Here is a 27595-nt window from a genome sequence, read left to right on the forward strand (position 1 = left end):
TTGACAGTAAACTTTGACATTTGGTTAAGTGCATCAGATGAATGTCTTTCGACTGTTGGATTGTTGCATTCTAATGACAAAGATTTGTCATTCTTGTTGGCATAGTAAAAGGAAATAGTGTAAATAAAATGTTGGGATTTCGTTAAGCAGTTTTTGTTGTCAGCAAAATCATGGTTTTGTTGGATGGTTTATTGGATGGTTCATTTTAAAACTCCAATAAAAGTGCAATAAACAGACTAATTTTGTGAAATAATAGTATTCAAATTTAAAATAACTTCAGTTTGTGTATATATAAAAAATATTCCTGTTATGCTGTTTTATCTGTATCATTATCCAGTCTTCAGTGTCAGATGATCCTTCAGAAATCATCTTATTATGCTGATTAAATATGCTTAATATAATCATCAATGTTGAAACAGTTGTGCTTTTATAATTGATTTTTTTTTTTATGGAAGCTTGAAAACTTTATCAGGATTCTTTAAATAGAAAATGCTCAAACACAGAATTTGTGTGAAATCAGATATTCAATAATTCAATATATAATGAGAATGATCATGCACAATATGGATATCTTGAACAATTCAAAATACATTGAATAAATATATGATCAAATTTTAAGAGTGATTATTAGTAATATTTGCAGTGGTGTTCATAACAGCCAAATGCTTGGAGATTTTTTGGTTAATCTAATAGTTCAAATGTTGATATTTTCACATGTTAGTCTGGCCTAAAATTGAAAATCTTCACTGAAAATTCAGATTTTGGGGCTTGTAGTTTTGTTGCTTACCACTTTGAGCAGTCTTCATTTGTGCTTATATTCTTATATTGGCTAAACGTGGTTCCTAACTAGGCAGCTGGTTTTTTGAGCAGGACCAGAGAGAGAAAGAGGATTGATTGTGGATTTGTGTGTGGTCCTCACCTCCAATCACAGTCTGGAGAGAAAAAAGAGAGAGTAAAAATGCCATTACTTTTCTCATTACATAGAAAATGACAGAAAGCTCCACTCTCTCCTTCTGCTTCTCTTTTCTTTGCCATCTTCCACGTCTGTCTTTCCGTCTGTCTCTCCCTCTCTCGCTTTCCTTCTGTGTCTATCATTATAGTTTTCTGTCCATCCGTGTCCTTCCGCTATGATTCTGTCCACTTCTTTTATTCATCATCTACTTGAATTCGTATTTAAGTCTGTTATTCTGTTAAATAAGCTCCTAAAGTTTTGAGATCATTCAAAATACATTTAAAGGTAGAAATGTACACTCTCCGGTCACCTTATTAGGTACACCTGTCCAACTGCTTGTTAACGTATATTTCTAATCAGCCAATCACATGGCAGAAACTCAATGCATTTAGGTATGTAGACATGGTCAAGACGATCTGCTGCAGTTCAAACAGAGCATCAGAATGGGGGAGAAAGGTGATTTAAGTGACTTTGAACGTGGCATGGTTGTTGTTGCCAGATGAGCTGGTCTGAGTATTTCAGAAGCTGCTGATCTACTGGGATTTTCACGCACAACCATCTCTAGGGTTTACAGAGAATGGTCCAAAAAAGAGAAAATATCCAGTTAGTGGCAGCTCTGTGGTCCTATTAGTACCAATTGAACATCGTGTCTACGCCAAAATCTCTGAGGAATATTTCCAGTACCTTGTTTGATCAATGCCATGAAAGATTAAGGCACTTCTGAAGGCAAAAATGGTCCAACGCGGTACTAGCAAGGTGTACCTAATAAAGTGGCCGGTGAGTAAGTAATGAGTAGGCCAACACAGAATCTTGCCGCGCAGAATTCTGCAGATTTTTCACAGATTTCCGCAGATTTTTAGCCCATCGTTGATTCTGTTTATTTACTTGTGTAAATGTGTGTACATTTATATTTAATCAGTGTTAAGTTAATTTCAGTAATAATAGTGACTATGAAAATGTTAATATCATTTATTCACAATACAGTTTGTAAAGTAATATTTCTGTCTTTTAGTAAAGATATTATATGAGGACCTGCTTTAAGTGTCTAATTGGATTTGCAGGGTAAACATTAAATACAAGTTAAAAAGGTATATTTTAGTTCATATATTAAGGTTTTAGTTATGATACTCCAAAAAGCATTCTGCATAAATCTGCCAAAATTCTGCGCAAAAATAGCAAAAAATGTCCGCAGATTCTACTATTGTAATGATGTAATTTACCTTCCCATTCTCTTGTTCCAAACATGTTTGATTTTTTTTTCTCTCTCTTAGCTGTGAACACAAAAGATATTTTTTTTAAATGTTGGAAACCGGTAACCATAGACTGCTATAAATTTGTTTTTTATGCAATGGATGTTAATGGTAACCTGTTTAACATTTTCTGAGTTTCTTCTTTTGTGTTGAGCAGGAAAAAAAACTCATAAAGTTTTGAAACCAATTTAAGGAGAGTAAGCATTTTTGGCGAGTACTTTTTTTTAAATTTTGGGTGAACTGCCCTTTAAACCAGATATTCAAACAGTTTTGTGCAGCTTTCAAAGGAAATGACTTTGGTTTTGAAGTTTGCCCATAATCAGCATGCAAACAGAGCGGAAGCCATTACTTAAACATCCGATGTGGAATCAAGCAGGTTTAATTGGCCCTAATTTAGATAAATGTAAATGATGATGGATGATAAATGAACAGAGACGTGTGCTGCACCTCTCTGTATGTGCGGTGAGACTGCTGGAGAAATGCAAACAGACAAGCGCAACAGCAGCCCTAACTTAATATGCAATCAAAATTAAAATGCTTTGCAAATTCGTTTCAGTTTGTTCACGTTTCCTAGTTTTCTTCACGCCAAACATCACCGCAATCAGCTTTTTCTTGTATTAAAAAAAGAGAAGCTTTAAAATATGTAAATTTTTAATACTCAATATATACAACATGACAAAAGTCACCTATCCAAGTTTTAGGAACAACAAATAATAATGTGACTTTTAGTTGATCGTTTGCTATCAGAAGTGGCTTATATGAAAGGCAAAGTACTCTAGATTATGGTTATTTTACCAAAATAAAATATGATAATGCCTTGATTTTTAGTTATTTAATTAGGACTGAAAGGTCTGTCTTTGCTTTGACAAAAGTCTTGTCACTTAACAGAAATAGAATTAAAGTCATGGTGCAGTGGAAAGAGAATGAATATTGTGTATGGCTCCCATGATCTTTGAGGACTGCATCTATACATCTCTGCAATGACTCAAATCACTTATTAATAAAGTCATCTGGAATGACAAAGAAAGTGTTCTTGCAGGACTCCCAGATTTCATCAAAATTCTTTGGATTCATCTTCAATGCCACCTCCTTCATCGTACCCCAGTCATGCTCAATAATGTTCATGTCTGGTGACTGGGCTGGCCAATCCTGGACTTTCATTGCTTTCAGGAACTTTGATGTGGAGGCTGAAGTATGAGAAGGAGCGCTATCCTGCTGAAGAATTTGCCCTCTCTTGTGGTTTGTAATGTAACGGGTAGCACAAATGTCTGATACCTCAGGCTGTTGATGTTGCCATCCACCCTGCAGAGGTCTCGCACACCCCCATACTGTAATCCCAAACCATGATTCTTTTCACCAAGCATGACTGTTTCTATGAGAATCTTGGGTCCATGCGGGTTCCAATAGGTCTGCAGTATTTGTGATATTACCTGCCATTATTAGATTTTAGCAGCTTATAAAGCTATAAAGCAAGTTATAAGCACGTTTTCTGCTTGATGTTATTGTACACCCCTAAACCTACCCAATACCTAAACCCAACTTCTGCCATAATAACTATTAAAAAGCGAAAATTAGGAGTTTATTAAGGCAAAAGTTAATGTTTTATTAATAGTGAGAATTATACCTGTATATACCAATGGGTTATAGTTATACTACCTTATATAATGTGAAGACATATTTTATAAAGCTTTTGGAGCAGAAATGTAGCTTAATCATTTCTAAAATTAGAATGAAATACTTTTAGAATGTATTTTAAATGTTGGTTTTGGTTTAAAAATGTGGAGTGCATCAGGGTTTTCTTCCTGTCTGTGTCCACCTCTCTCTGTTTCTCTGCTCTGCTATATATCGATCGGTCAGCTCTGATGGAAATGTGCTTTACTGCTGCTGTGGAGACGGTTCAGGCTCTTGGATGCTGTCAGACGCTTTCGCAAAGGAATGAAGAAAAATGAGATGAATAGATTGCAGGGGCCGCTGGGAGGAGGAGGGGGGGTGGTGGGGGACGCCTGATATCAGCTGCTCCGCTGCCAGTCGTCACAGAGCTAAATGAATACTGAGATATATTTATTTAAATTAAAGTTGTGTGGCACGGTTAGTGTCAGGAGGATCTTATTTACATACCAATTAGCAGGTTATTAAGCTTTTTTCCTGTTGATATAATTAGCTGTAGATAAGTGAATGAGAGCGAGTGGAATGGGGGCTGTTTATAAAAAGAAATCCTGATTAGCGAAGCGTAACAACAAAACTGTCAGTTATGCTGGATAAACGTCTTTTCTCTTCTTTTTCTGTACCCAGAAACACAATGTTTTAAGTGTATGCGATAAAGTGATGGATTTAGCAATTTTGTGCACAGTCTGGACACATTAAAGACCTTTTAATAAAATGACCCATAATTGTCCTCCACGGCAGCTTTGTCTCTGTGAGAGCTGTGATTGATGTTACTGTAGGTTTTTTTTCCAGTGCAGATCTGTCTCTTCTGACTCCAGACACCTGAGCATCTTCCACAGCCTCTCGGCGCCTGCTAACAATGGACATGCCAAGGTCTCATATGGAATATTCATCAGTTCATCTCAGTCCTGGTTGGTTGAGGAGCCAAGGGCTCATGAATATTTACACGACAGTTACAGAAGCACAGATGTTTCTTAACGCTGTGAAGGGAAATGCAGATTTGAGTCTAGAAATCGACACTGTGAAAGGAAATGTAGATGTGAGTCTTGAAATCTGTTTTTTTTTATGAGTAATTATATTTGAAGCGTAGTAATATTGGTGATCTTAATAACTGATTGCAGTAGTTTTAGTTTGAATGTAGTTTATTAAGAGGACTGCAATTTTGGTCTCATTGATGGAGAAAATGGTCAGTAGTTTGTGTTTTTGTTTGTTTATATATTTCAGAATCAGTCTCCGGTGTCTATATTGATTGCCACAAGATTTCGAAATGTGGAAGATTTAGAGAAATATAGATTTGAGTCTTGAATCAATCTTTTTTTCATCAGTAATTCATTATTTTAAGTGTAGAATTATCTATTAACTGATTGAGGCGACGTTATTTTGAATGCAGTTTATTGCAACTCTTTTCTCGGTCTGGACATGGTCTGGTCTAATTATTTTAAGCTTCGTAATATTGGTTATCTTAATAACTGATTGCGGCAGTTTTCGTTTGAATTCAGTTTATTACGAGCACTGCCGTTTTGGTCTCATTTGATGGATGAAATGGTCAGTAGTAGTTTTTTGTTTTGTTTTTAAGTTTCAGAATCTCCGAGTCTCTGGTGTCTAAAGCCCTTTAAAAGAGACTATTCACACAGGCACGGACGTTCTGGACTTTTTCCTGGAAAAGACCATTCAAACATCCATTCGAAAATACCGGTAAATTCTGACATTATTAACCATAAATGAGCTCAAAATGGCTGCGCTTGTATTTGTAAACATAAAAGGGGTTGGGCTTTTGTTGATGGTTTCACTTTTATTTAAAGCTTAGCATTCATGCAGCTGTTTTGTCCCAGAGACCCCCAAAGACTGAAGCGAATCGCAGCTAAATGTTTACACATTTGGTGACATTTCAAACTTTGTGGTTTGATAAGTATTGTGAACAACTTTGACTTAAACATATGCTTTCATGTCGAGATGTACATATGTGGTGCCGGTGCTTACCGGAGCACTCCTGCACTTCACGTGCACATGCGTCAAGCAACTAAAGCAGAGCTTGAAGGTAAACCAACAGCGGTTATCATAATCATTTTGTCTAATTCTTTACACAGTTGGCATTTAGAAGGAACACAGTAACTTTATCTGATGACATCTAGCAGCTAAATGTGTCTGGGAAAATATTCAAAGGCTTTTATTTTCATAAACAGCGCGGATGTGCGTGTGTCTGAATGTTCTGATTGGCGGAGTAGACGTCTCACATCAGCGCGTTCTAATCATGAACAACCTTTCCGGCAATTTTCCTTCTGCGTTCACACAGCGCAGCATTCTGGGAAATTACCGTTAATGTTACAACTTCTCTTTCTGGAAATTGCTAGAATGAATTTACTGGTATTTCAAAAAGGGCCTGTTCACACATACAGACCTTTCCAGAAAATTAAAGGTCGTTTTTTGGGACGGTCTGTATGTGTGAAAGAGCTAAAATTAATTGCCACAAGATTTAGAAATCAGTTTAGAATCGGTCTAGAATCAGACACTGTGAAGGGAAATGTAGATTTCAGATTTCACGCTTCTTGGTAGATATATGGTGGATTCAAGGCCTGGAAAGTACTTAAAAACAAACACAGGTCCTTGAAAGTGTTTTACTTACATTTAAAATTAAAATTCATTCATTCATGTTATTTTTGGCTTAGTCCCTTTATTAATCTGGGGTCGCTACAGTGGAATGAACCACCAATTTATCCAGCATATGTTTTACGCAGCGGATGCCCTTCCAGCTGCAACCCATCACTGGGAAACACCCATACACATTCATTCACACACATACACTATACGGACAATTTAGCCTACCTAATTCACCTATACCGCATGTTTTGGACTTGGGGAAACCGAAGCATTCAGAGGAAACCCATGCGAACACAGGGAAAACATGCAAACTCCACACAGAAATGCCAGCTGATGCTCGAAGCAACCACCTTCTTGCTGTGAGGCAAATGTGCACCCACTGCATCACCGTGCAGGCCTAAAAATTTATTTGTGTTGTTATAGAACAAAATGTAGAAGTTCATAAATTAAAAATCTTACATTTAAATCAAAAACACTGTTAAATACCGTAGTGTAATTTTTAATAAAGGTCTTTAATATGACTTTGTATAATAGTTATTTTTTTTAACCCTTTCGAATGTAGTTTATTAACTGGACTGCAATTTTGGTCTCATTTAATGGATGAAACAGTCTAGTTTTTGTGTGTTTATAAATTTCAGATTCAGTCTCCGGTGTCTATTTGGATTGCCACAAGATTTGAGTCTTGAAATAAATCTTTTTTTTTCGTGAGTAATAAATATTTTAAGTGTAGTAATATTGGTGATCTTAATAACTGATTGCAGCACCTTTTTTGAATGCAGTTTGGTCAGAGCATTGTGATTTTTGTTCTAATTTGACGGATGAAACCTTCAGTAGTTTTTTTTTGTGTGTCTCTGGTGTTTAGAAATGAAAAGAAATATAGATTTGAGTCTAGAGATTTTTTAAGTTTTCATGAGTAATTTAATATTGGTTATCTTAAAAACTTAATTGTGGCAGCTTTAGTTTGACTTCAGTTTATTAAGATGACTGCAATTTGGGCCTCATTTAAAGAATGAAATGTTTAGTAGTAGTTTTTTTTTTTTTTGAATCAGTCTCCGGTGTCTATATTGATTGCCACAAGAGACACTCTCTGTGTCAATCTTGTGATGCACCATTTGACTCTTTTTTTTTTCTAGTGAATGGTAAAAATCACATGCACACAAACTCCAATCAAACATCATAAGAGACAGATGACATGCAAGCAGACAAACCAAAAACAGAGAGATTTGATAATAAACATTAGCTTATGTAAGGGTGATTTGTTTACATATAAAAGGTTTTCACAAAGAAATCAATAGTTTCTGTTCAAATAAAAGCAATAAATTGGACCAATGTTTCTGTCTATGAAGATATTTATTATGTTTTTATAACTCTATGTGTCAAAAAGAGTAATAGTTTTTAGAAGTAGAAGCAGTTTTCAACTTTTTCATTTAGAAATTTTGCTAAAGCTGCAAATCATCATTTTTGAATGATTTCTGAAGGGTCATGTGACATAATCATGATGGTTTTATCAATGAAAATGTTTTTATTTTAAATTGCAATAATATTTCACAATATTAATGTTTTTATCTTAAATGCAGCTTGGGTGAGCAGAGGAGAGCCACGCTTTTAAACTGAGCTCTGTGTGTGTGTTTTTGTGACTGTTTAAATGTATTTCTATATAATATTTGTTAATGCTAATTCAGTAAAAGAAGTGAGAGAGGAACCGAAGCAGACTCAATGAAGGAATGAAGTGTGAATGAAACGAAACATTAAAAAAGATCCTCCAAAAATAAAATTCTGTCATTTACTCACCGTTTAAAAACATTTGAGTTTCCCCCTTGTTAGCACAAAAGAAGCTATTTGAAAAATGAAGAAACATTCTTCAAAAATATCTTTAGAATAGTTTTGTGTTAGCAAAAGAAAGAAACTCAAATATCACAGATATAGAGTAAATGATGAGGTACTTTATTTTTGACAAAATCCCTTTAATAGAACAAAATGAGTGTAAATAAAGCATGAAAATAGTTATAATAATAAAATATAATAAAAATAGTATAAACAGAAACTAAATCTTCATTTGCTCATCTCTCTTTATTTTCTTCAATAAACATGGAAATGTTCAGTGCATGCAGTTTATGTAGAGGTGCCTGTAATGAGTTACTATTCCACCTATAACAGACTTCAATACAAACACACACACACACACACAACACACACACACACACACACACACACACACACACACACACACACACACACATAGAATCACACTTCTGTGTCTCTTAAAGTCCTGCAGTTTGCTCTCTGCAAGGCTGTGACTTGACCTGATCCGGGATCAGATGGAAGATCATTCGTTCATGCATTAAATTCTCCCTCTTTGAGCCGGTAAGACAGGGAATTCCTCAGCGCTTCATCTCCTGTGCCTCTCCCAAATCTATCCAGGCCAGTCAGGCTGCATTACAGCTCCTGTAACTCCATTTTTAAATACAAATCATGAATGTGCTTCTCTTTCTGAAAGCTGAATTATTGATATTTCAGCTGCAATCCCTGGAGAGAGCTCATGGGTTTTACAGCAAGACGAGAATGAGTTTTTTTTTCTTTTTCTTCTTATCACACATATATTTAATCTACATTTAAAATCCTCTTTGCATATGTGTGTGTTCGCAGCTTCCGTCTGTACTGCCAGACACTCTTATTTTAATATATTTTTCAGCTGTAGTTGTTTTGAATAATTTAAGATAATTGGATAATCACAGCTTTTTTTTTTCTCAGCGAATATTAAAATTCAGACATTTCAGAAGTGTTTGTGTCATTTTATATCTATATTTTATTTATTAGTTTATCATTTTTATATCTATTAATTATTTTATGAACATACAGTGCATCCAGAAAGTATTCATAGCGCTTCACACATTTTTTGTTACTGCCTTATTCCAAAATGGTTAATTAATTTATTTCCTCAACATTCTACACACAATACCCCATAATGACAATGTAAAAAATTAAATAAATTTATTAAAAATAAAACAGATTTTCAGATCTCTCCAGAGATGTTCAAGAGGATTTAGGTCTGGGCTCTGGCTTGGCCACTCAAGGACATTCACTGACTTGTTGTGAAGCCACTCCATTGATATTTTGGCAGTGTGCTTTTGGTCATTGTCTTGCTGGAAGATGAACTGTCGCACCAGTCTGAGGTCAAGAGCACTCTGAAACAGGTTTTCATTCAGGATGTCTCTGTACATTGCTGCATTCATCTTTCCCTCTATCCTGACTAGTCTTCCAGTTCCTGCTGCTGAAAAACATCCCCACAGCATGATGCTGCCACCACCATGCTTCACTTTAGGGATGGTGTTAGCCTGGTGATGAGCGGTGCAAGGTGCCTTAGAGTTCACCGGAAGAGCTTGACCCATGTTACTGATAAATTAAAAGTACTTCTGCATATTCCCTATTCTTAACCATACAACTCTTACCGTTAGTTTGCTATGAGGAAATGATGCACAAAAAGAAGCCCTACCTCCTAATCAATATTTTAAGTATTAAGTACATCAACACACTGAAACAAAAGTCTCAGAAACTTCCGGTGCATGTGGACTTTAAACAAACACTATCGATGTGAAAAGACAGTTTACTGGCATTGTTCTAAAATCAGAGGTTCCCAAACTTTAATCTTGCGACCCCCAAAATAACAGTTCCAGTGACTCGCGACTCCCACTATCCTCTGAGGTGTTATTAACATACAAACATCGCACACAACGGTGCACACACTAGTAGAAACTATATAAACAAGCTTATTAATTACGCAAAAAGTTTAACAACCTTACAATGTTTTATAGTCATTATTTATTTGTTTAATTTAATATTAAGCTCACTTAATGACAATGGTGGGCACAATGTTTGCATCACAAGACTAATCTTGGTTTAATTTTGGAGGCCGCACCTGGAGATCGTCCTCTGTTCATTCATGGCCTTTATTTTTAATGTACGCGAGTGCCGTAAAGGTGTCAAAGGTTAACATTGTGCCTTAAATTAATCTGCTATCAACACTTGCTGTGTCATTAATCTAGCGTAATAACCCCACGGGTCGCAATCCAATGGAAAAAGATTTTAAATGCTGGTGGTTTTTTATTTGCATGTTGATTTTAAATCTATTATATACTGTTTATCTTCTGCAGGTTGTGGGTACAATATAGTAATTCTAATAGTTTAATAACAATTTTTGGGAATCACCAAGCAAACCACCCCCAGCCCAAATTTTTCGTGTGACTCCAACATTACGAACCGCTACTCTAAATGAGGAAAGAATGCACGCTGAGTATTGCTGCGGCAGTGAAGGAAGTCCCGCCTTCTGTTCAAAATAGCCAATCATCAATCTTTATAGCCATGCTGTTCATTGAGGGATGGGTTTGTACAGATATGCTTGTTTGTTATGGTGATATGGTGTTGTTTTGCAACTGCTTCGTGCACTGCTTTTCATTGGATAAATGCTAACACTTTAGATTATAATTCACGGTATGAACAAATCCTTAACTAATGCTGCTAGCTTAATAGACTACTAATTAGCTGCTTATTAATAGTTTACAAGGTAGTAGTTGGGTTAGGTATTGAGGTAGGATAGGATTAGGGATGTAGAATCATACTTTATGACTACTAATGAACAGTTAGAATCTTAATATAATAGTCAGGTAGGAAGCCAGTAGGTAATAGCATGAATTGTGACCCAAACTAAAGTGTTACAGGATAAATAATATTGCAGCATGTCACATCAAATATTGTGTATTTCTAGTGTCATCCTGCAGTCTTAGCTCTGGGTTCTGTCTCTGTTCGTCTAGTGTTTGTAACCATTATCATTCAAACTGCCATAAAGGAGATTGGCATGACGGTAATCTCTGTGCATTTGCAGTAGCTGGAGCAAATAAGGAATAAGACATTATGAATGTAATATAGCGATGAAGTGACAACATAATGGGACTGTTCACTAATTGCAGGTTCTGTGAGTAGTTTTAAAGGTTTCAGGTTTCATTTAGAGAGGATTTTGGTCTTGGATGAGCTGCCTGGAGGCATTGCAAATATGGCCGCTGGGTGAACAGTCTTTATTTGAAAGAGACTTTAAAATCAGTTGTGAGAATAAACAGGTTTCGATTACATGAAATAGTCAATAGAGAAAATCTCATAAGAGCTCATTGAATTTGAACTTTATATCTTGAAATTCAGATTTATTCCCCCCGTCTCAATTAAGTATATCCACATTAGTATTGTGTTTAGGTTTTGGCTCTGAATCTGTTTGTGTGTTTCTGATTATAACTGATCTTCTGTGTACTGTAGTTATGCTGAACGCTTGCCTCACTCTGATAATTGAAAGATCCTGAGTCCACTGAAAGCGAGTTGCATTTCAGAGTGCATGTGACTCAACAGTTCTACCCTGAAATGACAGATTCTTGTGTTGGTTATTCAAAGATCTACAATAAACAGTGAACATGGAATATCTGTGCATTTAATATTGAAATAAAAAAAATGTATTCGTATAATAAAGTATAGTTATGCTGGTTTTTGTATTATGATCAGGGCCAGACGAGTCTGCAGACTTATTTTATTTTTATTTTTTACTTTACTATTCGGTAACATTTTTGTTAAAAAGATCTGTGGATTCATACAGAGTGATTTAGAGAGTATAGGAGCTGAAAATTTAACACATAAATAAAACTTAAGCTTTACAATGTAAATTCAGTTAGAACCACTCATTTGGTCAACAAAGCTGTACTGTAAGTCTCTCAAAAAATCAGAGTTCGTTGTACCATTTTTTCACAATAATGTGTTACTGCAATCTAATTACATTTTTGGGGAACGCCGTAATGTAATGATTTACATTTTAAATTGCTGTAATCTGATTACAGTTAGGCTACTAAAGTCAACGTAATTGCATTGCTTGCATTGCCAATTGTGACCTTGGTATTATAAGGTTCTATTTGGGTTCTGAATGATTTTGAGATATGAGGCTTCAAAGTTTTTGCATTCCATACAGCAAACAGTATGTGTGTAACATTTGTTTTTTAAATAATAAGTCTTAATGTACAAAACGTATAAAAAAAACCCATCCCATAATATAAATAAGTTGTCATTTGATAAGAATGTCAATAACTCATTCTGACAAACATGTCAGATAGAACCTTATAATTCTAAGGAGACGAAATATAGGCTTTAAAAAACAATATTTGCTTTTTTTAAAATCCCATTTACAGCTCCAATGTCAGTTAATAAGCATGCGCTTTCAAATAGCTGGAAAACACGAGCTGAAATAGCTGCTAAGAGTGGTTGCTTCTCTTCAAATAGATATACAGACATTACTTTGATTTCATTAAGTGTAAAAACAGAAGTATGGCAGTACTGTGAATTGCAGTCTATGTCTAGTGTCTAAAGAACTTTCGACTGCATTCATCTCGACCAGAAACTTAAACGGAAGCATTCTACTACAATACTTGCTGGTCGATGTCCAGGAGGACACCGGCGCCCAAAAACATGGCGGTCCAACTCAGCCTAAACAGACTGAATTGGATTTTTGTGCAGGGTTTGGAGTGAAGGTAACTTCTGAAAATCTGAAGAGAAGCGTAGCTGCTAATAGGGCCGTGCATATATTGCGTCTTTTGTGCGCTTAAGTTCGTTATTTCCAATGGCCCGCATATTGGGAGCGATGCAACGCACTCATGTATTCCAGATTTCATTTATTCAACTTTTGAGCGTTTACAGTTTGTCTCCACAACCACAGACCTAACCCCTTTCACACATACAAAACTTTCCGGAAAATTACTGGCAATTTTCCAGAAAAAGAACATGTGTAAACGGGTCCTTTTTGTAAATACCGGAAAATTAGTTCTGGCGATTTTCTGGAAAGAGAAGTTGTAACATTACAGGTAATTTGCTGGAATGTGTGAACGCAGAAGGAAAATTGACGGAAAGAGCGCATTCATGTTTAGAACGCGCTGTTGTGAGACATCTACTTCAGCCAATCAGAACATTCAGACACACTCACATCTGTATGGTTTATAAAAATAAAAGCCTTTGAATATTCTTCAAGACACTTTTAGCTGCTAATGTTAGTCAGATAACATGTATATGTTCTTTCTTAATGTACTTTCAAGCTCTGCTTCAGTTGTTTGACGCGTGTGCATGTGAAGCAATGCTCCAGTGAGTGCCAGCACACACCATTACTGAAAGAGCTGTAGTTTATTTAGTTTTTTTAATATGTTTTAAGGGTAACGTCAAAGTAAAGTAATTAGTAATCTGATTACTTTTTACATGAAGTAATTAGTAATGTAATCAGATTACAATTTTCCAGTAGTAGTCAGTACTTAACTATTACTTTAAGTAATTTACCCAACACTGCAAATAATATCGTTGTTGAAGGACGGAAATATTACTTTAGAAACTATATCACAAATCATCTAAACATTTGCATATTATCCAATAATAGGACTCAAATTAACATAAAAAGTGGATAAATATACATGATTAAAATGTTTTTGCATACATACATTATGTATGGGCCTAATTATGATTAAAGATTGTCTATATTTTATATTTCACCCATAATATTCTAATATTATACTCCATAATATTTTTTTTATACCATTGTTGAGGCGTGATCTATAAAATCCTGCAGTAATCGCAGATGACTGGAAGATAGTCATGGTGGGATGATTGTAAATTCGCCGGTCAAGGATGTTTGACCTCTGAGTGTGGTTGATCGTACAGCTGTCAGGATGTGTTTCCTACACTGTAACATCTCTTTCTCTCCTGCTCCTTTATTAATACTGCAGTTTCTTCGATTAATTATTCATGAGCATCTGTCTGTGCTGTGTTTCATGTGTGATCACACCTGCATGAATGTGTTTGCCCTTCTAGAGATGTTTGAAATCATATTGACTTGCCTGACAGAAACAGGCAGCTTTTTACTCCTGTGTGTGGAGAGAATCTTCTGGAGCGTTTAGCTGACGTTTCTCCTTCCACAAAAGAAAGTCCGAGAGTCTTGTAGAGTTTCACTTCTCTTTTAAGAGCGATAAGAGCTCTGTCTGCCTCTTCAGCTTGCCTTTCAGGAGCACCGAGTGGTGTGTGTGTGTGTGTGTGAGTATGAAGAGGATCTTAACCTCCCATCAGATAGAGGCGCAGAGGCATTTGAGCAGTCCAGTGACAGACACTTTTGAAAAGACTTGCAGTGCTACACTGATTTGGCCAGCTCAATGTGGTTAGTGGTGTGTGACGCATTACTGAGCTTCTCACGTCTTCACTGCTGTCCGTGTGTGTGAGAAGGACAGTGTTCGAGCACATTTAAACATTGCGAGCATGTCTTTCAGATATTTATTTTGCACACAGATATTAGTGGAGGAATCACATCATGTCTGGTCTGATACAACATGACATTCTGGTCTGATCTGGAATATGATATGAACTGGACTGATCTGATTTATGTGATGTGGTCTGTACTAGATGGTTCTGGTCTGATGTGTTATATGATGTTGTCTGGACTGGATTGATCTGGTCTGATTACTCTGATAGGATCAATATGATGTGGTTTGGACTGGATTATTTGGTCTGATCTGGTATATGATGTGGTTTGTACTGGATTATTCTGGTCTGTTCTGGTATATGATATCATCTGATCTTATGATGTGGTCTATATATATAATGTAATAATGTAAATATATAATATATGGTATATATATATATATATATATATATAATTATATATATATATATATATATATATATATATATATATATATATATATATATATAATAGATGTGGTGTAGTGGATTGTTCTGGTCTGATATGATAAATATGATTGGGTCTGTGCTGGATTGCTCTTGTCTGATGTAATGTGATGTAGTCTGGACTGGATTGTTCTGGTCTGATGTGATAAATACGATGTGGTCTGTGCTGGATTGTTCTGGTCTGATTGCTCTGATATATATGATGTGGTCAGGACTGGATTGTTCTGGTCTAATTACTATGATATATATGATGTGGTCTGAACTGGACTGTTCTGGTCTGATATAATATATGATGTGGTCTGTACTAGATTGTTCTGGTCTGTTTAATATGATGTGCTCTGGACTGGATTATTCTGGTCTGATATGATATATGATGTGGTCTGGACTGGATTGTTCTGGTCTGATATGATAAACGATGTGGTCTGGACTGGATTGTTCTGGTCTGATATGATATATGATGTGCTCTGGACTGGATTATTCTGGTCTGATATGATATATGATGTGGTCAGGACTGGATTGTTCTGGTCTGATTACTTCGATATATATACGATGTGGTCTGGACTGGATTGTTCTGGTCTGATTAATATGATGTGCTCTGGACTGGATTATTCTGGTCTGATATGATATATGATGTGGTCAGGACTGGATTGTTCTGGTCTGATTACTCTGATATATACGATGTGGTCTGGACTGGATTGTTCTGGTCTGATATGATAAATGATGCGGTCTGGACTGGATTGTTCTGGTCTGATATGATATATAAGATGTGGTCTATGCTGGATTGTTCTTATCTGATATGATATTTAAGATGTGGTCTGTACTTGATTGTTCTGGTCTGATATGATATTTAAGATGTGGTCTGTACTGGATTGTTCTGGTCTGATATGATGTAGTCTCTATTAGATTGTTTTGGTCTGTTATGATATATGATGTGGTCTGGACTGGATTGTTCTGGTCTGATATGATGTATATGATGTGGTCTGATGTGGTCTCTTCTGGATTGTTCTGGTCTGATATATGATGTGATCTGAACCAGTGCCCTGGACTAATGATAGATGATGCGGTCTGAACTGGATCATTCAGGTCTGGTTAGGTCTGACTGACTGGAATGTTCTGTTTTGATCTGAAATATAATGTAGAGCTAGAGTAGGTCTGCTGTGATTTGATCAGGTCTAGTTGGTACTATGTGGACTAGGCTAGAGTAATCTGATATAAAGTATGATGTGTGATGATATGAACTGAAATAGGCTAGTATAGTATGATATAATCCAGGCTGGTCTTGTATGATATAGTCTGGTATATTGTATGATATTAAGCATCACAAGCTTTTCTAGACTAGCATAAACAGTCTGGTCTGATTATAGTATAGACTTGTATGCTGTGGTCTGATGATCTGATATGAAAGACTAGACCGGGACTGGTCCGGAACTAATTTAATGCAATTGGTTTGGTTTAGCATGGTCTGATATTCAATAAACTGTATATCTCATGATATGAAATAGACTGGTATGTCATTAGAGTCTGATATGTGATGTGAACTACCGTAGACTTTTCTAGTACAGGGTGCTCTCTCGTCTGATGTAGTATAAACTGGTCTGATATGTGATGTGACATGAAATGACTGACAGACTTGTCTCTAGACTAAACTGATAATGATTATCTAGTCTGATATAGTATGAGCTGGTCTAGTTGTGATCTGATAGATGACGTGATCTAAAATGAAGTATTAGTCTGCTCTGGTCTGCTTCTGTCTGATCTGCTTTGCGCTGAGAGCAGCAGGCTCAGCTTTGCTTCCAGCTATTAACCCATAATTTCAGGGAAATGTCTGATCTCATTTTGCCCATGATGGAAGTGTTTAACCCACGTTGCTCCAGGTGGAAGTGCTGTACAGTAGGTCTGTCTGGATGGTGTGCTGGTTCGCTGTGGGGTTCATGTGGGCGGAGCAGGTTTGACTCCTGCTGCTGGATAATTTTAATACCTCTTATTAAAGACACACCACGACCCCTGTGTGTGTGTGTAGTGCATGTGTGTGTTTCTACCCCCTGGGCTCATACTGGGGTCTCCCGTTGCGCTGGACAGTCTGTCTCTTACACTCAGACAACTTCTCATGTTACCTAGCGACGTATCAGGAGGCAGGCAGTGCATGGACACAGGACCGCTTTGTCTCCCTCTGAGACTCCTCTCTCTCTCTCTCTCGCTCTCTCGTGAGTCATGAAGGGCAAATTACTCTGGACTCTGGTGTTTCTCTACAATATTCTGTGTGTTTTCTTTTAAGAATCTGCTTGCATCATCATGCAAAGGTTACTTGTCTAAGTATGTGTCCTGTTGAGGAAGGACACTGAAAATACAGTGAGCCATCAGTGGTGCTCTGGAGAAATATGTGGTTATGATTGCAGTGCATTTGTTACTGTATGATGCAGGTGTTATACACAGCTTATTGAGATCTGCACTTCTTATTGCTATTTGTACATTGTAAGGATGTTTTGTTCTTGTTGAGCTTAAATCCCGTCATACAAAGAGTTTGAAGAACTTTTGGTACACATCTCATCTGGATTGGATTTGTTAGATGGATTACTAAATCAAACCGGTAACTTGTATTGTCAGTTTCAGCAGCCACTTCAATGTTATCACTTGATTGATATGGGCGTTATCATCTGATAGATATGGGCCAGTAGGGGCCTTCTGCGCCTACTGGTAGGCTCAGAAGGCTATCATCCATCCACATGGTTGATCAGCTTTACTAATAGAGAAAACTCGCCTCCAGAAAGTTTTCTTAGGGGTGGCCAGATGAGGCCACACCAAATCTTGGGTGTGGCACACACAAAAAATTAATTGTTTATACAGTTGAAGTCAGAATTATTAGCCCCCCTGTTTATTTTTTCCCAATTTCTGTTTAACGAAGAGAAGATTTTTTTTTAACACATTTCTAATCATAATAGTTTTAATAACTCATCTCTAATAACTGATTTATTTTATCTTTGACATGATGGACAGTAGATAATGTTTGACTAGATATTTTTTCAAGACACTTCTATACAGCTTAAAGTGACATTTAAAGGATTAACTAGGTTAATTAGGTTAACTAGGCAGGTTCGGGTAATTAGCAAGTTATTGTATAACGATGGTTTGTCTGTAGACTATCAGAAAAAAATTGCTTAAAGGGGCTAATAATTTTGAACTTAAAATGGTTTATAAAATGTAAAACTGCTTTTATTCTAGCCGAAATAAAACAAATAAGACTTCTCCAGAAGAATAAAATATTATCAGACATACTGTGAAAATTTCCTTGCTCTGTGAAACATCATTTGGGAAATATTTAAAAAAGAAAAAAAATCAAAGGGGGGCGAATACTTCTGACTTCAAGTGTATATTGTGAATAATGAGCAATGTTATATTTTTGTTTCTGGAATATGAAATAATGTGGTTTTAATTAATTTCATGAATTACTCTTAAAATATTACAATTCATACCTTGAAATAAATCAGCAAGTACACGTGCAAACCAAATAAAATGAAAATTTCAAACGCTTTTCAAGTCAGTTATTTTTCCACATACTTTTATTGTACAGCATACAGTATATGCATTGTCTAAAATTGATGAAGATTAATGAATGAATTAATAAACAGACAAATGAACAATCTGAACAAAAAGCATTACCATACACACACACTCACTATACAGACCCTAATAATACCATTTATCCATGTTCTTTTTTAAGTCACAATACTATTAATATAGCTTCTTCTATTGAAGTACCTTTTTGCAAAATACGTGCACAAAAAAATGCAGGCGCTAATTAAAATAGATTCTGAAAAGCTGATTTTAAATGCATTTATTATTTTTATTATTATTATTAATATTATTTTGGATTTGTGGTTTTCAATTGGATAAAACACAATTTTTCATTTAGAAAATGATCATTTCTTAATAAAAAGTGTACAATCTCAGTGAATCAGCTACGTCGGTGGCGCCAATCAATCCATAATAATTTAGTGGCAGCATTATATTTATTAATGAAATATTTTTTAATGAAATATTGTGAATTCACGTACATTTAAATGAATAATATCAACAGCAAAGTCATATTGGGGTGGCTACAGGGGTGGTCAGAGTTTACACAGGGGTGGCCGTGGCCCTGGGGGCGCTGCTGGGTAGGGGTAGACATTAATAAAATACAATTAATGGGAAGTTTAATAATAATATAAATAATTCTCATGGTTAATCAGCTATACTAATCGGGAAGACTCCAGATCTGTTTTTACATTACTGTGACGGTTGGGTTTAGAGTTAGGGTAGGGGTAGATGTTAATAAAATACAATTAATGGGAAATTTAATAAATTCTCGATCTTAATAATTCTTGTTAACTTTCGGCCGCAGCCATAGGTAACCTATATCTGATTTACCATGTTTATCGATGATAACAACCTGCTGAGCCTACCAGTAGGTGCAGAAGGCCTCTCTATCATCTAATAACCACTGATAATGCCCAATATATCTAGTGATCACATTTGAATCAGCTGGTTTCAGTCTGTGAATCTCAAACATTGGCAGTACCTTTCCATTACTACATTAGTGTCCACGTCGAGCGAAATAGCCCATTCCTTCTGTTGTACTGTTTTCTGGACTTTTAAAATACTTTTTATGTTCAGTGACTCATGTATGCTTTTTTTTTTCGTCTTTTTTTTTATAGGTAGAGGACGCATGCTAATGTTTGATAAAAACTACAAACAGACATAGAGGTAAGACCATTTTATTTCTTTGATACAGCTTAATATGTATTGTTATTGTGGGTGTCCTCTGATGCTGAGCTGTGTGTGTAAGAGGGTCACTGAATATTGTGGTCATTTTGGTGCAAATGTTCATATGGGTTGTCTGTATTGTACAATTGTGTTAGAGCAGTGTCGGGGGAAAGTTACTTTAGAAACTAATGCATTACAATATGGAGTTATTCCCCCAAAAAATTAACTAAATGTGTTACTTAGTTACTTCTTTTGGTAAGTAATGCGTCACATTACTTTTGTGTTACTTTTGCGCAGGGGTGTCAAAATTAATGTTTCTTCAATCCGCCGTGATGCAGACGTGGACAATTCGGTATCAGTTCATTAATAGATCATCCACCGGTTATTAATACCGACGTCATTTATCTCATATGTGCTGCTATGTCGCAGTTGAATGCTATTCAAATGAGGTGACGACGAGTAATTAAAAATGCTCCAACTAAAAGCAGACAACTGTGCACAATTCACTGCATGTGAGTTTGCTGGACAGTCTTTCACTTTTTTCACTTTTTCACTTTCACCTTCACTTTTTTCTCATATTACATATTGTCTTACTAGTTGGTCACACGCAAGTAAAACGGTTTTAAAATCAGTTGAATCACTTTATAAACAGGGCACTTAAAGTACTTGATCAGAAGCCTATTAGGTATCATCATTGTAATATAATACAAAAACATTATTTATTGAGCTTGATAATATGAAATATTTGGCTGATGCTTGTTTGATTTTTAAGATTTTAAATGGATATGCTCCACCCCCATTATGTGAGTTTGTAACACACAAGAACAATAATGGTCGAGCAACACGGTCTGTTATCAGGGGAGACTGTGCTGTGCAGTTCAGACGCACAACTTTTGCACAATCAGTCTTCTCAGTTAGAGCCAGTCATTTTTGGAACACACTTCCCATTGATTTAAGGGGTGTTACAAATTATTCAACTTTTAAATATAAGCTAAAGAAATGGCTAAAAGCAAATCAAGTTTGTAATCATATGTAATTCTTCTGTCTAACATTTTAAGAAATTCTTATTACATGTTTGATCCTGTTGTCATTTGTAATTTTACTGTTTTTGTATGTGTGATCATGTGTTTTTGATTTTAGGTTGCCTTTTAAAATCTGGCAGGGGGCAACAGATGAAAATTAGCCCCCGTGGCTAACTCTGGCTTATTTACAGTCTTACTGTTTATTAATGAGCATTGTCCCTGTTAAATTAATAAATTACAAATTAAAAATTACAAATTACACTGACACTAAAGTACAGCAGAACCAGGAGACACTATTTCACTGCTAGGAAAAAAATAAAAGCTCTCTCTCTCTCTGTCTGCCTCTCTTTCACTCTCTCACTTTAGTCCTTTTAACTGCTGGCAAGTTTGTAAGGTAACTATTCCTCTCCACTATCACTATTAAAGTGATGCTTATGGATCCTCACACGAGTGTATCTTTAGAGCGAGGTTTCTCCACGGCGTCTATCACAACGTGCACTTTATTATCTGCATGTACACTGTTACCTCATATTTTTTCAGTCTCTGCATCACTCATCGGTAAACAGCGCTGACAGTTTTAGAGTCAATCGCAAGCCCTCTCTGTTGAGCTTGTGAACACAATGACCAATCATAGGGATGTAGGAACTCACTTGACAGTGCTCAAAAAGCAAATGGATAATATTTACAATAGTTTATTTGCTTTAAATGCTCATCTTGTCTTCTGTGATTGTTGAGTTTTGTTCGATACAGTGAAAAAGTGTTTTCTTCGAGCAGATAAAATTAAAGGTACAGTTCATATATCCACTGCTTGTAAGGACAAAATTGTGTTACGAATAATATACTGTATAAATATGTTTGGATGGAAATCTTTTATGTATAAAAGTCTTGCATGGAAAGCATTGTCGATGCACCGAGATATCAAATTGAACCAAATCGATGACATAACTAGTTGAACTAAACTAGTGTAGGTTCACACCCCTACTTTTGCGTTACTTTTTTCAGACAAAGTAGTTTGTTACTTTGTCATAGTTTGTTGATTTTGGCCTTTCCCAAATCCATCGTTCCAATGAACATTTGCAAACTGCGTTGCAAACTTCTATGCTTGCAACTACACCTCTGGAGCTGTATTCAGAAACATAGTTCCTGGCTGTGTTCTATTCCCAGTTATCCCCCCCTATGCCCTATTCATTTAGAATATTCTAACGTTTAAACTTGGTATGATTTAAAAAAAAAAAAGGATTAATGTCATCTCTCTTAGGTGTAATTTGCTTTCAAAGTATTTTGACAGTTTAGTTTTAGCTATTTTCTGTTTACAATTGCGTTCCCTTCGCAGTGCACTGTAAAAACATTGATGTCATTTTAAACACAACCGTGTCTCATGACGAAAGCTATAGGTGACCTATTATTTAGAAGCGGAATTTATGTTACGTCTTATAGCATACGTTGATGCTTTTAATTTATAGTAGGTTATTTATTAAGTTTCTGTACTGTATATGACATGGACCTGCTGGTTAGAACATTTCTGCAGTGGTTTGGATGTCAAATTGTAAAAGTAGACTTTTCAAAAAATAAATAAACAATATCCCACTTAATAATAATAATAATAATAATAATAATAATAATAATAATAATAATAATCATCATCATCATCATCATCAATATTAATATTATTATTAAAGTATTAATGTTATTATTAAATAATAAATTTAATTTCTTAATACATAGCCTCACTATTTATTTATTTATTTATTTGATTTATATATGATATTAGAATACATGTTTGCTTTTTAATTAGACTATGGAATATTCTTAATAATATTAATAATATTTGTAAATGAAACGTATGCCGTATGTGCCATTTACATATTTATCAATAATATGGAGAAAAAAAAAGAGTGGTTCAACGATGGATCTGCGACAGAGAAACTACAGGTTTTGGGAAACACTTGTCACTACATTCTTTTCTCAAACGAAGCATTGTACTATGATAGTTCAGCTGTGAGTTATGTTATTGTTTGGGAAACGCACCCCTTTTTTCTTCTTTTTTAATAGAGAAGCTCTGCATTTAATGACACTGTATAACCCTCATTTACCTTTAAAAAAAAAAAAAAAAAACACATCAGAAATGTTTGGAGAGTAGGATAATGTTTTCTTTGGAGAACCTCCTGATCCCAGAGCTATACATGCCGTATATACAGATTAATGAAAGTTTAAAGCAATGCCTTTACTACTTTTGTACTTTTTGTCTTATTGAAAAGTAAAATCGGTGTCCATTCAAATAATCCTCTTTACCTTTTCTTCCATGTGTTCAAAATAAAGAGAATATTTCTATTGCAGAAATGTAAGGTTCTGCCATCTTTAATTCTGTCTGTTCCTGCAGTCTCTCATTGTGTGCGGGATTCAACATGAGTACAGTCATTTTGATATAGCAAATTAGTTTTTAAAAGTGAATTAGCTAAACTAAAAGGCAACTCGCATTACATTAAAAAAACAAAAAAAAAGGAACTCAAATGTTATTGCTTAATTTTTAAAAGTAATGTGTTACTTTACTCATATATATATTGTAACTCGCGTTACTCCAAACACTGGTTAAGTTTAGGCTGCATTTTTATTTGACTGTTTAAATGAAAACTTATTTTAATGATAACATTTATTTAAAAAAAAATAAAAAATTGTAACAAAAATTTGTTGAATTTATTTAAGATATAAATTACTTATTCGGGAAAATAAATAATAATAAAGTCCAGGGGCCTCATGTATAAAGACTTGCGTTGAATTCATACTAAAACATTGCGTACGGACAAAGCTGTAAATGTGCGTATGCAGTAAAAAAAATCTGGTGTATGAAACAGTTCGTACGCGGAATCTCATGCATATTCTCTTTGTACATCCAAATGAACGTGAAACTGAGACCACATGCATGAGCGCAAAACCTCCTCCCCCGTATACATATGGTGATGACTCCACTTTGGCAAAACCAAACGAAAAACAATGACAAAAGCAAGCAAAAAGAGAAACTTCACAAAATATGAATTGGAGGTGCTCCTGTGCTCCTGAAAAATTGTGTTATTTGCAAGTTTGTCCTCCGGAATTAATAACAAAAGAAAAAAAATCGAGTGGGAGAGTTTAGCTGATCCGGCTAACGCAGTTGTGTCTGAACATCGCACTGTGAGTGAATTAAAAAAGAAATGGTCCAATGTAAAGGTGCAGGTTAAGAGGAGAACAGCGGCGCACCATCAAAGTGCGGACTGAACAGGCGGGGGAACGGGATGCTAAACTAACACCTTTTGAGGAGAGAGTTGGCTCAATTGTAGGCGACATTTTACTGTCTGGAGTAGTATGCGTGTCTGTGGGAGACACATATGTATTAGAGGAACACTTTGTGAGGGCGGTATAGCAGCCTCCTGCTTCACTCATCAAGGTAGCGCCACCGGCATTTCAGCTGCCCAATCACATTTGAGCATAACATATTATTGGCTGGTCAACTGCATAGTATGGAAACCTTATATAGCTGCTAGACATGTGGATGATCCCGTCCCATACAGCTGGCATTGCACGACTCAAAGACGACTGGCTTAACCCAGAGTGGTCTACCAGTTTCCTTTGAAAAGAACCAGTTGCCAGGATACTTTGCTGGTGCGATACTTTGTAGTGTGCAGTTTAACAGGATTGTCTCTAGGAGTCGCCGATGGAAATAAAACAAACACACACAAGAAATACACGTACGCCAGACATGAAGTTGGTGCAGACCAACGCACATTCTCACATTAATTTCATCGTTAGAAAATCCAAACGTGAGCGTGAAATCTGGCGTACGCAAAGTTTTTGTGCTTAAGCAGCATTAGCCGCATTTCCACTATCGGGCCAGTGCGAGCCAGGGCTTTAATCGGGCCAGGCCGGGCCAATAGCCCAGGAGGTTGAGAAATGAGGCCGAAATCATGTCGCGTTTCCACTGTCGGGCTAGTTGCTCGCAGCGCGTCACGCAAACACCGCCCCCAGAACGTCCCCCGAATCAAACGTCACACAACCCGTCACACAACCCGCCCACTTCAGCGGGAACAAAAACTCAAATTATAACCACAAACACAACCTGGCATCACTACGAGAGCTGGAAGATGGAGAACACCGAAGCGATTGCTTTTTTACTGTTTGAGGTCTGTTGGTGTAAGGCCAGACAGCGATCCCTGGATAAGGACATTCGAGTTCGGCGGCATTTACTTCGAACACAGATTTTGGCTGCAAGGCGCAAAAGAGCAGCCGAGCGACGAGAACGACGATAGCAAAACAAATGTAAGGGAAGAAAGCATCTTGTCTCCTCTTTACCTGACAGGAAAACTCCGCCTTTGTACGTAACCCCGCCCCGAAGCCCCAGTTGGCCCTCCTTGGCCCAAGGTATTCGGCGGGCCGAAAAAGGCCGGACGCTGGCCCCAAGGAAGCCCCGCTTTGGCCCGATTACGCCCCGGAAGTGATAGTGGAAACGCGACTGGCCTTGGCTCGCCCTGGCTCGCTCGCTTTAGGCGCGATAGTGGAAACGCGGCTATTGATACATGAAGTCCCTGATCATCAGTGCAAGTCCTGTGGTTTTATCTAATAAACTTTTTTATAAGTTTATCTGTGTTGCTAAGCAGGTAAAAACAAACCCTCACCTTCAGTCATGGTGCAGATGCCTGACTGAAAGAGGTTTGAGTCAGTGAGGGGGGCAAAACCCACTTGCACACTTAAATAACACTTGCATAGTGACTTTTTATTATTACTTCTTGAGTTATCATCCTTGTAGTCCCTGTATATGCTTTGACAGTACACTTCACCTTGTGTTGTTGCAAGAAAGCATGACTAAAACGAAAGAGAAACCTGTACAGTACAGAATGTTTCAGAGATGGAGTGTCAAAAAGAGATGGATAAAGATGGTAAAGAGTCGGTAAATATGTATAAAACAGCCTGTAAATGTGTGATTTTTAGATTGCAGAGTGCATATCACTCACACACATTCTTTCACACACAGTCTTCTTTCTCTCTCGTGTCCTTCATGCCCTCCAGGTGACTGTTAAACTGCTGTTAAAAGACGCTCTTTGTCCGCCTCCATTCTTTTCTCCCCCTCTTTCCCTCTCTCTCACTCTCACTCTCACTCTCTCTCTCTCTCTCTCTTCACTAAAGAGACTGCAGCAGAATCTCTCTGGCATTTTCAGGCTGAAATGAGGATGATTGTGTTGAAAATTGAGCTCCAAAGCTCCATCAGTCCGGCTGCCCCAGTGCATTGTGGGAGCGTGCATTGGCTCTCCTGTGGGCGCATGGATCAGGGATGTTATTCAGACATTGAAGGGGTTTCATGGCAGGATTTCATGCTGTTAATTACAGATGTAATGGTGTGATTTTCATCAGGGCTCTGCTGGTTGCTTTTGTGAGCCGTTTGTGTGCCGTTACAGTGAATACCCAACGGCCATACAGCCCTCGCTCTGCCAGAACACACACTGTGTTTGCAATAACATGCAGTCATACAAACCAGCGTTTATAGCATGTTATTTTTAAAATTGTATATATTATTCACATTGTGAAACAATGAAGGTTTCAGTTGGGTAGTTGTGTTTTTTCATTAAAAAATGAAGGCTTTTAGTTTTAAAAAGTAGTCAAACTTTTGAGACTTTACATACGAATATATATATTGGAATGTGATTAATAGTGCATCACTATTATCAACAGTGCATCAAACCACCTGTTGGACACACTCTTCTCACACTCTCCATTCCACTCCAAACATACTGCAATTTTAGTGTGGGTGAGAGGCCTTGACAAACCACTTGTCACTGATCACACTCATTTTCTCTCTGTACACACAAGAAACCTTCTTAAGCACCCCATACTTGGGAAATATTGTGCAATTCTGAGTGTGCTCCTCATGTGAGTGGGCTTGACAAACCACCTGTAATTGACAATCTTTTACTCACCATGTGCACGAGAAACCTTCTTAAACACTCAATACATCTTGGGAAACATTGTGCAATGAGTGTGCAGTGCTGAGGTGAGTGGGCTTGACAAACCACCTGTAGGCAACTTTATTACACAACGCATTTTCAGTATGGCTACAGGGGGTGCTCTAGTTGGCATTGTAACTCTTCGACTACTGTAACTCTTAGTTAGAAGATGTTATGCTGTAGACACCTGAACATTTAGAAAATGTAGAGGTTGGATGAATAAATAAATGGATGAATGGATAGATGACTAATGGATAAATAGGAGGATGAAGGGATGGGTGGATGTTTGAGTGGATTGACTCTACAGCTATGGGTGATTTCTATGCTATGGTTGTTATTTGTTACATAGATTGAAAGATGGATGAATGGATGGGCAACATAAAATTGGTAAATAGGTGGATGAATTGATATATAAATGGATGGAAGTATAGATGGATGACTAACGGATAGATGAGATGAAGGATGGATGGATGGATAGATGTGAAATATAATAATTGGATGGATAATATATTGATAAAGATAGATGGCTAGATGGAATAAAATTGGTTGGTGGATAAATGATTAATTGACGTGCTACGAATGATATCTGATAGAAAGATGGATGGATGGATAAATTTATATATAAATAAATTAAAGTATAGATAGATGACTAATAGA

General features: G+C 36.5%; 1 protein-coding gene across 1 annotated transcript in view; it reads left to right on the forward strand.

Moving 5' to 3' along the window:
- The window catches only part of msi2a (musashi RNA-binding protein 2a), a 336546-nt gene that overhangs the window by 154909 nt on the left and 154042 nt on the right, over window positions 1-27595 (forward strand). Inside the window, 1 exon segment of the mRNA XM_056467211.1 lies at window positions 19899-19947. Within this exon segment, the coding sequence (XP_056323186.1) occupies window positions 19899-19947 (49 nt within the window).

The sequence above is a fragment of the Danio aesculapii genome, chromosome 10, assembly GCF_903798145.1.
Source record: "Danio aesculapii chromosome 10, fDanAes4.1, whole genome shotgun sequence".
In the NCBI taxonomy this organism is placed as follows: Eukaryota; Metazoa; Chordata; class Actinopteri; order Cypriniformes; family Danionidae; genus Danio; species Danio aesculapii.